The following is a 14,158-nucleotide window of genomic DNA, read 5'->3' on the forward strand; positions in this document are numbered from 1 at the left end:
TCATAACAGAGCATCCATAATTGCTACATCCTGGAGTAGGTTTACATTTTAAAATAAACAAAGGGTCAATGGCTAATAGCTAACTATAATAATCATCTAAATAATATGGGAACAGACTATGTTTTGAAGGTTAGCAAGAGCAGGGAAATGTAGTGCATTAATGTTTCAATGAAAATAGATGAATTTTTCCTGTTAAAAATTAAAACCTGGTGTTAAATAACTTGCTTGGTCTTCCTGTGATTCAATAACTAAATGCTGTCTAAAAACTTGTCTTTATTTAAGCCATATTATCTTATTTTACAGAGAGCAGAAGATATAGATCAGTTTTCTGGCATTTTATCTCCGACTTGCCTCTTGAACACTCCCTACCAGACACGCATTATTGGCCGAGGGGATCTGCACTAGTGATTTTTTCCATATGCCGTCTTGGCCTCTTCCAGCACTGAGTAAAGGGATGTAATTAGAGTCACAGTCACACATCATGCAGAAATAAGAGTCCAGTCAGATTTTGTATTTTGGACAAAGCAGTGAAAAAGTTTCGTCTTTACTAAGCGTGTTATACAAACAAATACCTCAGAAGCTCACAAATTCTGCACCCTTTTCACAGAGGTATTTCCTTCTTTAGAGTTTCTAGACAAGGGATTTCTGTGTTTTGTTTTTTTTGGGGGGCACATAGTTCACACACCATTTTTTGAACACAAGTATGTTACCAATGTACAGTAAGGTGTAGGATTTGACAGCAAGCCTGACTTCATGGGGTTTCACATTGGAGATAATTGCTGTCAAGCACATGCAAACATTCCAAGGAAATAGCAGTGAGGAAATAAAAACTAATAGGAGGCTTCGGCATAACAACTTTTTGGCCCTCCCAGTATTTCTTGTTAACCAGCAATCCTGTAGCCTTCTGTTAGTCCATGTTTATTGAAAGTATCGGAGTATGCCATAGGACTCTTGCTGGTAGTGTCCAGATAGTGCTCAGTGTAGAACAACATGAATTGTAAAGTAAAAGATACACAAATACAAATACTTAAATGTGTAGATAAATGTACAAATAAAATCCATTCACATGTGCTAGGTTGAAATCGAGTGAGGCTCTATGCTGACAACACAAATTTAGCACATCTGTTTGAGTCCTAATAATAACCATCAGGCACATTCAAAGAATTCTGAGAAAGGTTTTATAAGACTGTAGAATAGAAATTAGTATATAAGAAGCCTGGAGGAGGATGCTGAGATAGTCTCATACAGGGAGGAAGAAAATGTAGGGTAGGAGGATTAATTTGATATCTGGAATATTTATTATTTTAGTAAGTGAAATATCAAACCCTCATGTTGTTTTTTTTATCTTTTTCATGTGTAGCATTTAAAAACAGAAATTGTACATGTCTGTGAAATTGACTTGTGAATTGTGGATGTCTGGCTAGCTGAAGTTTGAAGAGTTTCTTCTACATTTTCTATTTTAACGTATGGTTCCAGCTAGGTTTTCTAGGAGATAAATTGTTACTGAAGTTCTGTGGTGACTACAGGGAGCTCACATGCCTGATAGAAAAATCCTCTGCAATGAGAGCTAGAGGTAATCTAGAAATAATAACATAACTAAATTTCTGTGTTTGCTTTATGTGGTACTGAGAGCTACCAAACCAGATTTGGTTCTTGTTTATTAATTTGTCAGCGTAGAAGGATCATGGTTGACACTAAGAAAGAGCCAAGTTTGAAAGGGACTGTCTTATGATCAAAGACAAAACTGATCGAAAATGATTTGAAAGCAGCTTTAGAAGCTTTAGAATGATGGTTATAAGCCCATAGGGAAACATGGAGAAAGAGAGGATAGACAGTAGCTGAAAGTTTCTAAAGGAGTAAAATTGTAGTTGCCTCCTCAGCACCTAAGTGGTACAACCCTACTTTTATAATAAGCTTTTAGACAACATTTTTCAGAAGTATTATATGTTGTCATTTTTTTTCTGGTATAAATTTAAACGTTTATATCTAAGCACCACTTGTCTGCTTATGAACTGAGCTGAAATAAGCATGAGTGGGTCTCAGTGACTCCTGTTGAAACACGGCTGATAAAGGGATAGGAGCAAACTTGTTATGTTTTACCTTAGACACAGGAAATATAAATCATCAGTTTTTCAAGGACTTAAAAAAAAAAAAAAAAAGCTCTTAGTATTTTTATGGTTGCAAATGGCTGAGCACTTGAATTGTACAGGTAGTATGGCTTTTGCTCTGGTGGCAACCAGAAAAATGTTGGAACCGTGAAAGCTGAGATATTGTTTTAGATGGAAGAGAATTTTTCATGGATTTTCTTTCAAAAAAAAAAATGGACAACATTGTTCCGATAGTGAACAAAGTATTCAATTTAAGCTCAAGAAAATATTTTGTTTTAGAGACTTTCTAAGAAAAATACTGGACATTGAGTCTAGTTTATAAAACAAATGCTGGTGGTCTCATTTCCCTTGGTGGTTATGCTTCCTCTTGGTATGTATGCTTCCTCTGTTCAAGAAAGAATATTTCCTTTGCCTGATTGAAGGTTTAAAGCTGTATCACCTACTCCCAGAAGTGGGTCAGAACAATAGCAAGGTTATCTGGAGTTCCAGGGTGTTGATGTTGACGTTGGCATTGGCAAGTCTGTACAGTTATGCAGTTGGCCTCAGGACTGAGAGCTCAGTTGGCACTATTACACGCCACATTTGCATCCATGCTTGACATTTAGCATGCATTAAGCTCAACCATGCTGTTACCTAGCTACTATGTCTAAGATAGGTTACATCTAAATGTACTAAAGGGATGTCCTTGGACTAATTTTCAGCTGTAAGCCTTCTGAATAGAGCCCTTATTCATTTGCCTTTGCATCTACCTAATGCGAGTGAGAGTTCCAGAACTGTGAAGTGGTTTCTGCCATGCTTCCTCCAATCATTAGCTTAATCTGCCCTCAACCTCCAAGTTATTCTGCAGTAAGTAATTTGTCATGGGGAAGTTTGGAGCATTAAGCTTCAGGATGTGGATTACTTGCATAATATATGTGTCAGGATGTGCTTAGTGCTTCATTTTGCAATCAGGTATGCCATGTTATTTATTGATATGGAGGCTGGAGATCAGATATCACAATACCCAGAAAGGTATTGTGTTTCTCAAGTTAGAGCGTGTTATTTTCCTATTTACTTCAATTTGTTTTTAAGAATTGGATACAAAGTGAAGGAAGGCTGATTCTAAATATCCCATAGGCCATGATCAAGGACCTCACTCTAAGTGGGAGAATTGCTTGTCTTAAATCCGGCCTTGAACTGGACAGACAGTATATTTTTTTTCCTCTTGGCTTACACTTCTTAGAGAAATTATAATACTTATGGTTTTGATAATGCAGTAGTTATTAGTAGAGAGAAATGAGGGAATAATGCAAAAAACAATTTCTACTGAAAGAAAAGACATTAGCAACTTTAGTGGTATTGTCAAGAAGTGGTGAGGTTGTGGTAATCTTACCACAATTTTTCTTGGTGTTGTTTTTGTTTCAAGAAGACAGGACATTGATTTTTAATTCCTGTGCAAAAAGGTGATATGTATGCCATTAATCTTGGACAGTGCAGTGAACTCATGGTGGTTCTTGACAGCATAAACTGATGACTGAAGAACTGAACCATAATCACCTTCAGGTTCATTGTTCATTATAGAAGGTGGCAAATCTAACACACACACAACCTAACGCTATGCTAAAGTATTCAAAACATGTAGGAAAACCCCATTACTTACATAAAACCTTATCTGTGATCCCTTCATTTCTCTACAGTTTCCTTGTGGAGGATCTACATCAAAGTCAATGTTTAAAATAAAGTAACAAAAATATTTTAAACAAAAAAAGTTAAAGTTTTGGGTTGGAATTAGATGATCTTTAAGGTCCCTTCCAACTTGAGCCATTCTATGATTCTATGAAAGAGAACTAAACAGAGCAACCCAGGCATGTGTTTGTAACTAAGTAGTTGTTCTGCACTAAAGAATCCATTGTAGACTTTTTTATTTACTCTGGATCTCTGGATTTTTATTTTTATTTTTTTTTTATTTTTAACATCTGATACCTTTAAAAGACAGGAGAGGCTGGCAACAGCACTAAAATAAAGATCGCCTGCTGCCCTCAGACACAGTTAATTGTTAAGCTGAGGTTCGTACTGGCTGATGTTTTTTTAGTCTAGGTAGGATTAGAAAAGAGCCGTTTTCAGCATGTTTTCACCCATCTTTACTTGTATTAATACAAACAACTTTAATATTTCAGAACAGAGTAGTTCATAATAGCCTTGAAAACCTTTGTCACAGACCATGCTCATTGCAGGCCTGTGGTACCATGCTTTCCCACGGCTTATCAGCCAGGCAGTTTACCACATCTGACACTAGCGATCTATTTGAAATATGAGAGCACAATTTAGATACAAAAAGTGTTTAATGCTTACTACTTGACCGTTCTTGAGAATCATTTTACACATTGTTTAGTGTACATTGCTTGATTCCATTGAAATGAAGTTAATGGAGGCACACTGATTTATATCAGCTAAATCGCTGTTACTTACAAGGGAAGTTCATTTTAAGAACAGATGTTGGCTGTAAGCTTTGTATGTTTAGAAATAAGTGTATTTAAATCATCATGTTTGGTTTTCCCTGTTACTTGCATGCATCTCCTCTGTTAAATTTTTTTTACTTACTATACAGAATTGCAATTTGATGGAAGTAATTACAAAATTACTTCGTCTAAACCTGAGGGGGTTAACTATAACAATGTGTAGGCTTATGAAGCCCAGCAGGAGGTGATTTTTTGTTTGTTAGTTTTTTCCCACTGAAAGATTTGATTTTTCTTTTTGCTGAAGAAGTCAACTTAAATGCAGTCATAACTGATCAGCTTATCCTTTCCTGTGCAGATCATTTTCTATTTTATCTGAAATGTTGCCATGGACATTAATGCACAATCTTATGCTATAGAATTTGATGCTGGGGTGTGCTCAAAACCAAATACAAAGTTAGCAAATATCAAGCCAAATAACAAGGAAATTTACAATAAATCAGTCCTATTGTCAAATCCCATTTCAGATGAAGTCGATAAAGATCATTAAATGGCTTTTAACACATTCTAGTTAGCAGTTTATATGTTGTTATAAGGATACTGAAATCTAAATTTAAAGTTTTAAATCAAATTATCTCATTATTCTTTCCTTCCCCTAATGTATAGCTTAGCCTCAAGCACATGCTAATTGTTCTATTCTAAGGTCTTTAAAGTCATATTTCCTGTTCCCATTTGAACTCTGATCTATGAATGTGCAAAGGTTTGGTGAAAAGCAAAATTAAAAGTACTTTGCAAATTTGGGTTCATGATATAACTGGTCAGAGATAAGGGTGTTACGTATATCCAGCATAGAATAGAATTTCATTTTTACATATATGTCTAATTACATTTTAAGAGTTTTTCCAATTATATCCAAAGATGAAAAAGCAGAAATCATAGAATCATAGAATCGATTGAGATTGACAAATGACCTGTTAACTGAGATTTTCAATTTTTGTGCCTCTATGACATGGTGTAAATATACCTGGCGACTAGGAAGACTTGCTTGCCTAGTTCAGTTATGTTTTCTTCTAGTTCATCTGGAAGTATGGAAATAACGAGCACCTAGGTAAAGCATGTAAGTGTTTTGGCCTACAGGTCTGTAATTTTTTTCCCACAACAATTAACCCAAAACATAAATATGAAATTTTACTGTACCTGGCTGGAAGCCTTTGTTGATGAGTTCAGAGTTTGAACCAGAAGCAAAATGACAGATAAATTTTCCCAACAGCAGACACCAAGAATGTAATGTGGTTATGGAGAAGATGAAAAGTAAATTTTGAGAACTTTTTTCCTGATGCTTTGGCTGATGTTACCACAGCTTTAGCTGTCTTAATATTGTTCACAACCTTGTTCACAATAAAATCATCTAGCCTAGTAAAAATCCTGGTTCAAAAAAAAGCCACATTTTGCTGTTCAAGTCATACTGAATGAGTTCCTGTATTTAATTTAAAATCCTTGAGATAATGATTTCATTTAAGAAAAGAAAAAATGAATGTATAACTTCACCCAGCAGAAGATGGGATTGAAACTGGAAGAAGGTTTCCTGTGCAATGTGCGCCAGGTGACCCTGCTTGGCAGGGGAATTGGCCTAGATGATCTCAAGAGGTGCCTTCCAACCTCAACCGTTCTGTGATTCTGTGAAGGTGAACACTTAAATTGTTGGAAACTCAGCTAATCAAAAAGCCTGTGGAGGTTTTTCTTACATACAGTTATGAACCTGCCAAGGTCATTTGAGTTCTTCCAATGGAGTTAGATGTATTGAAATAAAAGTTAAGGGTTATGTTTCTCACTTGTAGACCATGTGTTTTACCATAGTTGCACTGCACTAGGCTGATATTCATAATTTCTGGTTCATTTATGTATTTTGAATGCAAATAAGTGCTCCTAAAGTTGAATGAGGAGTTTTTTGTTTGTTTGTTTGGGGGGGGGGGTGTTGTTTGTTTAAGATCTTGTTAATTTGTTATTTACCTGTTCACACTTCTGCTTATACAAATCCAGGAAGAAACTGTATTTATAGAATCACAGAACAGCTGCAAGGTACACATCTTCAGGGGTACAACACAGTTTCCACTGATTACTGTAGGACACTATCTTATCTCAACAATTTAAAATAATTTAAAATTAATTTCTGTAGTAGAAAATTTTTTGTAAAGTGTGTGAATGAAGAGAACAACCATGAAAGTAACTGGTAATTGTTAAGCTTATCAAGTTTTTTCTTTTTTTTTCTTTTTTGTTTTCCACTGTGTATTCCTTCACATTTTCCTTTTATGTAGGACTGTAACCTGAAACTATTCTTTGTACTGAAAAACTAAAGTCTTTATTAGCCTATATATGCTTGACTTAAGAGAAATATTTGTTCTGTGCTACCTCTGCCTTTGTTATAAATTTTTTTTGGTAAAAATTTACTGTTTTGCTAAGTTCATTGTAATTATTTCATACAAGCAGGTAGTTCCTAGAAAACATCTTTGAGTTATGGCATCATTTTACTTATTTTATGTTAAATGCTGGTTTTTTTAATGATATGAAGTATGTTAATTTGAGCTGTAGTCATGAAAGTAATTTTCATTATCTCTACTTCTATCCTTCCATGTGTTTGTGAAATTAAGAAATAGCATTGTGAGTTATTGTATTGTTGCTTTAAAGACAGCTTCAGTCCCATCGTCATCATTTAGTAATTTGTTAACATTCAACTGCTTTGGAAAAGAAAAAAGATTCTTACAGATTTTTGGAAGAGTATAAACTGTGGGATATTACTTTCTCACAAAAATGCTGTGAATCTTTTTTCAGATACATAGATTCCGTTTCTGTGCAATAAATATTCTGCATACCTATTTCTCTTAGCAAAACCCAGAATATTGCAAGCCCTGCTTTAGTATTTAAAGATATAATCTTTCTAATATAATTAAGGAAGTTTGAAGCTTACTATTGTCCATACTTAGGAGAGACTAAAATGGTCTTAGAGGCATGGTAAGTAGCTTACTACTGTGTCAAATTCAGCATGAGTTGCCTAACTTCAGAGATGTTAAGTCATACACACCTCACAGTATGGCAATGTAGAAAAATAAATAGGTGAAACTTAATTAATTGGCATCTTTCTTTATTGACAGGCTAGTGAAGGATGCCCCATGGGATGAGGTCCCTCTTGCTCACTCCTTAGTTGGCTTTGCCACTGCTTATGACTTCTTGTACAGCTATCTTAGCAAGACTCAACAGGAGAGATTTCTTGAGGTAATTGCCAATGCCTCGGGATATATGTACGAAACATCATACAGACGTGGATGGGGTTTCCAGTACCTCCATAACCACCAGCCTACCAACTGTGTGGCCCTGCTGGCTGGAAGCCTGGTTCTGATGAATCAAGGTATGTGCTAAATCAGGAATGCTTTTCTACAATGCATCAACTCACTGCACTTTCTGCATTAAGCGCTCAGCATCTGTGGCAGCCAACTGTGAAGGTTTACTGCTTTGTGTGCTTTGAGAGCTCAGCTGTATTGCGTTTGCTTGTGTGCTGCTTAGAAAAATGCAATTTGCAGAATAGAACAAAAGTCTGTGGGCAGATGTACAAGGTATAATATGTATGTGTTATAGCTGGGTATATAAATGTAGCTATCCAACTGTTTTTGGATTTCTTACCTCACTGTTGGTAATAATTAACACTTCACTCATGTTAGTGTTGCCAGTCCAGTTTTTCAGGGCAGATTATCAGTTCAGAGCTTGTTCTAATGCCTGTGGGCAGTCTGCCATTGCTCCCTCAGAGCTATGCACTTGGTCTTCTTGCACAATGCATTGAGAAGGTCAGTACTCAGAAACACCCTACGCTCTGAGCTGGGAGCCAGGCAATAGGATCAGCTGGCATTTTGACCAGGACTTCTGCCCTGTCTCCCCTGAGATGGTTGCAAAGCTGTACCTTGATCCACTCACAGACCACAGCTCCAGACCTTTCTTTTCAGCATCCTTTGCTAAGCAGAGGAGCAGGACTTTACCTTTTTTCCCTTTAAGCGATGCTCTTGCAAGCCACAGCGTTCCTCTGAGATTTCTGTGCCAGGTACCATCTCCCCCTTTGATTTGGGGACTTAAACCCATCCTACGCAGTCTCCAGATGAATACTCTCACCAGTTGCTTTTGCCTGCTCTACATGCTCTTTTGCCTCTCCTGCTGTTTAAGTGATGCAGACTGTACAGGACAGTGCAAGTCATGGAGTCAGAGGGAAAGAGCAGGTGAGAAATCCTGGCTTTAAAACCCAATGGTACTTTGGCTGAGAAGTAGAAATCATGGAGCCAGCTCCTGCTTATAAGAATGTGTCAGTATTTTATCAAGTTTTTATTTGTTATGTGCTAGACGTATTTTGACACCTGATGGAAGTACTGATGCAAATCAAGGAAAATCTAGTTTCTGGATGCTGATGGTATTGCCAAGCTGTTCAGCCCTATAAAATATATATAAAAATATATAAATATATATATATTTAATATATATATATATATATTTATATATAAATATAAATATTTATATTTATATATATTTTATATTTTATATTTTATTTTTATATTTATATATATATAAAATATATATATAAATATATAAAATAAACAAGGGCATATCTGCACACTGTTGGGCTTTCAGACATGCAAAGAATGTGTTTCAAAAAAAATGTGGCACCTACTGTGTTCGAGGGGGCTCATCTTTTTGTTAAGAACTTTTCATAACAAATGCATTCACTAATGTGCGTATGCTAAAAAGCAGGAAGGGTATACATAGAAATTATTCCCTTTCCTCCTATCTCACTGTCCACAAATTGAAGACTAAGATTACCATGTTTATTCAGTGGGTTTTGTTAAACTCTTCATAATTCCATCCTTCCCTGATCCTCCGTTATTGCAAAAAGCTGGCAGTTTACAAGATGACTCTGCTTTTCATTAGAGTATAGACAGAAGTATGTTTCTTGCCAAACAATGATAACATCAGTTAGGTAATATTTGTTTCACCAAACTTCATATTTTGGGGAAAAAAAATAAAATGCAAATTCAGTAACACTTGAGCAATTTAGAAATAGTGCAGATATTTCAAACGAAAACAGTTCAAAACATCCAGACTGTATATTTCTAAATGAAACATCAATTGCAGCTTTATTTTTTTAAACGGAAATTTAAATGAAGTTTCTTTTTTGGTCTAAAATGATTTTTTTGAAATGTTTTCTTAAAAATTCTTATTCTGAGATGAAATACTTTCTTAAGGAGAAAAAAAAAAGGGTGGGGGTGGAAGGAGATAGGGAGTAAATAAGTTCTTTCTGTATCAGATTCAAAGCAATTGTAAATAGCGTATCCCAGTGTAGACCATTTTCCCAAAAGGTTTGAATGCCACCTAATAATTTTAAGCACTGTACTCAGCTAATCAAGTAGGCAGAGGCTAAATAGCCAGCTTAAAGACATGTAAACATTGACATAGGACTGAAAAATGAAACTAATTGAATTAAATTCTAGGCACCCACGTATATTAAAGCTTTTGCAGTTAAAATAAACACTCAAATATTCTGAAAAGAGTCTTGTGTAAGGCCTAAATTGATAAACATCCTGCTAACTATAGGTGAGGTTCATTCTGTTTTATTGTGTAGCCTGACATAGTGTTGAGTCTCTTCCATTTTTCCTTCTTATGTGTTATTTCATTAAGGTACTAGAACTATAGCATATAGTTCTATATAGGTAGTATATAGGTAACTAGAACTATAAGGTCATAGCATCAAGTAAGTAAACAGAAGGAGTGAAGTAGGCAGAAGTAAGTAGTGCTGCCTGCCCTCCTGCTCAGGCCTTCCCAGTCGTATTTCTCCTTTCAGCCAGTGGATAAAATACCATGTTAGAATCAGGTTGTCTGTTTAACTTAGACATTGCAATTTTTTCCGCTCTGTTAACTAAGCAGGATTTGGCAGTCTTGACTGCTAGGAAGTCTGAATTGCTCATCACTCTGCTGAGCATAAATACAGTAATTGTGGCAATAAAGTGAAATATTCGTGGTAGCGGGTTTGAATATAGCTCATACTCCCTCAGCCTGGCATGTGTGCTTCATTCATCAGGTACCGCTACACCAAGTAATGGGATATAACATGTGCGAGCTGTCCTAAAATTGTGCTCTGCTGTATGGTGGAAATAAGTCTGGTTAAATCTGTGTCCAGACACTTAGAGTTGCGTAGACATGCAAGGCAATTGTTCTCTGTTTAGTCCTACCTCTCCAGCCAGTGAATCTGAAAGCGAGTAAGACAAGGCATGGAGCCTTTCGGCTGCTGGGATCCACATGCTGCCTTCCAAACACGCATCCTTCTGCAATATGTAGATGCAGCTGAGGCTCTTGTGCCTATGCTTGCCCCTTGGTGAAGGCAGACAAGTCATGAGAAGGGCTTCGGGCAACCTCTTTCCAGCTCTTGATTTTCATAGAGCAGACCAAAATAATAAGATCTCTGGAATTCTCTTCCTTAGAAGAAATATAACTGATAAAGACTTGTATTTGTGGATGCTGGACCTTAGCTTAGTTAACTTCATTCTGGAATTGAGGAATCTACATTTGGAATTAAACATGCAAATCTTTCCCAAAAGAATTTCTATTTTAGATAATCCTTTAGATTGTGCAACACATTGAAAATGTAAGTTGAATCACAGAATGTCTTAAAATAGAGCATGTCTTAATAGAATATCAGTTAAGTGCAGTTCAAGTGTCAACTTTTTTGTAAACTCTGAGAATCTTTTATCACACTGGTGATCATTCCAGTGAAAAATGACTGAACAGAATATTTACTTTATGGAGCCCTCTAGTGGGGACTGTAAATTTGTTTTCCTACCACTTTAATTTGAAATGCAATAAATAGTCTTGATGTGACTCTTCCCTTTTTGCATGTTCTGAATGCACTAAGGAAATTTTCACTTTAAGGTGGAAAGCATAATCCCACATTATTAGCAAAAAGGTGTTTTATAGTTTTTTTTTATTTCTTTTTTTTTTTTTTCCACTCCTGTAACTTTGCTTTATTGTGTTTAAGTGTAGTGTTTTTTTTTTCACCCTGGAAATACAGGAGTTCTGCAGTAATAGGTCATCTTTTAGAGCTCTGGCAGTTTTCCTTGTGGATTCATAGCTGTGAAGGATCCCACTGTGGAATACAGGTGACATCATCTATGATCTCTAGTACCGTAACCAGATTTGCTAACATCTTTTTCTTTCAGGCTACCTTCAGGAAGCTTACCTGTGGACCAAGCAAGTGTTGGCAATCATGGAGAAGTCAGTGGTCCTGCTGCAGGAGGTCACAGATGGCTCCCTCTATGAAGGGGTGGCTTATGGCAGCTACACAACCAGATCGTTGTTTCAGTACATGTTTCTTGTCCAAAGGCACTTTGATATCAATCACTTCAGCCACCCCTGGCTCAAGCAGCACTTTGCATTTATGTACAGGACTGTCCTGCCAGGTAGGTCATTTGGACCAATGAAGATGGATCTTCTAATTCTCAAAGAAATTTCATACATCAAGTAGACCATTTTTAATTAGCATTGTACTTGGATATTTAAAATAACCTTTTCCCTGGATTTTACCTTCATCATGCACGGAAACAGTGATATCATTTTTTATCACTGCTTATTGAACACCGTTGTTTATTAAACTTTGGCTTTTAAAATCAGTCCAAAGAAAGGAACATTATTTGGGAGAAAACAAACAAACAAAAAAAACAGTACTTCAAAATTTGATTTCTGGTTTTCAGAGTTTGAAGTTCAGCTGTTTGGGGGGGTTTCTGTTAGAAAAATAACATTCTTTGAGATTCTTACTGATTTTCTTTTTGGGAAAGGAAAAAAAAATGATCACACTAAAATATTGGGTGAAAGGAGTAGCAAATCATAAAGCCAGGGTAAAAGTATCAAGGAAGTCTGGGGAAGTTTTACTTGATCCCCAGTTTTCCATCAAACATTGAAATCCATTCATATAACCATTTTTTCAAAATATTTTTCATATGGAAAATGTAAATGACTTAACTAATAGGTTTTTCAGTGCAGTCCAAGGGTACATGAATCATTTTCTTTTGTCAATGTGAGAATTAAAGAGAAATATCAGACATCACTGATGGGTCTATTTTGCAGACTTTTTAGTATTTCTGTTTTCATGCTGAATCTCTCCAGTGTTTCAGTGTGTTTCAGCATCTCTGGTATGAAATCCTAGTTGTGGCTAAAAGATGGAGATCTACAAATATGAAAACAGTTATAACCTAATAAACACTGCCAACTACTTGTAGGTTTCAGAAGAGATTTAGTTTTGGGTAGCCTTGCAAGTTTTCAGTGATGGTTTTGTGTTGCTTCTTTGTAGGACAGTTCATTAGGAACTTATATTGTTCGAAGTCCTCTTAAAAAAAGATAGTGGAATAACTTTACTGGGTATTAGAAAGCCCAGATATAGCTTTGTGTGTAAGAGGGGATGAGTGCAGCTTTGGCATGCCAGCACAGATGTGTAAGGAATTGCATTAAATCCATGTGATACCTTAGGCATTTGCTGAGGAGAGGTTCAAAAAAAGCAAAGTGAACTCATTTTAGCTGTTTCAGGGTGAAACTGGTTTTTGTTTTTGTTTTTCCTTGAGGGAGTCTCTCTTTTGTTTTTTGGAGAGTTTGGATTGACATAGGAAAAGCAAAAGTTGTAAAGAGAGAGTTATCTTTGCAAGATTTGAATGAGGAGGAAAAGTGGATGGGATATTGCTTTAAAAAGCAATTTAAAATTTAAATGCTTTACATTTTTGTAGTACTTTGTCTGTAGCTCATAGCCGAAGAAGAAAGGTGACTATTTAAGTTATCTACAGCAGAAGGAAACAGCTCTTGTGTAACGTGCCTATGGCTCATTTATAAGTAGGTGTATGAACATCTGAAAAGGCTGCTTCTGTTTGTGTTTTTACTGCTTGGTTTCATCATCATTTATTCTTTCTCACATTCCTTTTAATTTTTTCCCAAGGGTTTCAGAGAACTGTGGCCATTGCAGACTCCAACTACAACTGGTTCTATGGGCCAGAGAGCCAGCTGGTGTTTCTTGACAAATTTGTCATGCGCAACGGCAGCGGGAACTGGTTGGCAGAGCAGATCAGAAGGAACCGGGTGGTGGAGGGCCCGGGGACTCCATCCAAAGGGCAGAGGTGGTGCACGCTCCACACTGAATTTCTCTGGTATGAAAGGGAATGAGTGGGCTTGGAAGGGACCAGACAGCTGCTTGCCATTTGTGATAAGCTGTTATCTTTAGATTAGCATTGTAGAAGCAGAGATTGTGCTGGCCATGTGCAGCCCTGAGTTTTTAGGCTCACAAGAACTTCACGTGGCGAAGATATTCAGAATGTGTTGCTACAGGCAACACTTTTGTCTCATCCTATGTGTGCTCTACGTTTTCCTTCCATTGTCTGTTGTTTTATAGAATACATGCATTTCCAAAAGAACTGAAAATTTCTCTGAGTATATTTTTTGGCTTATTTGATCTATTCTGATGATTAATCCTGTTTTTTGGTGTTTTGTTTTTTTTAATAATTAGGCAAATATTTAAAGCATAGATTTCTTTAAAAAACTATAGGCAATGTA

General features: G+C 36.3%; 1 protein-coding gene across 7 annotated transcripts in view; it reads left to right on the top strand.

Moving 5' to 3' along the window:
• The window catches only part of LOC310896699 (dermatan-sulfate epimerase), a 202,226-nt gene that overhangs the window by 183,346 nt on the left and 4,722 nt on the right, over positions 1-14,158 (top strand). For all 7 annotated transcript variants that reach the window (XM_083829313.1, XM_083829307.1, XM_083829310.1 and 4 more), the window contains 3 exons: positions 7,693-7,946; positions 11,788-12,027; positions 13,548-13,755. In XM_083829313.1, coding sequence (XP_083685439.1) covers positions 7,693-7,946; positions 11,788-12,027; positions 13,548-13,755 — 702 coding nt within the window. The remainder of the gene's footprint in view (positions 1-7,692; positions 7,947-11,787; positions 12,028-13,547; positions 13,756-14,158) is intronic.

The sequence above is a fragment of the Anser anser genome, assembly GCF_964211835.1.
Source record: "Anser anser genome assembly, chromosome: 3".
NCBI classification, from domain to species: Eukaryota; Metazoa; Chordata; class Aves; order Anseriformes; family Anatidae; genus Anser; species Anser anser.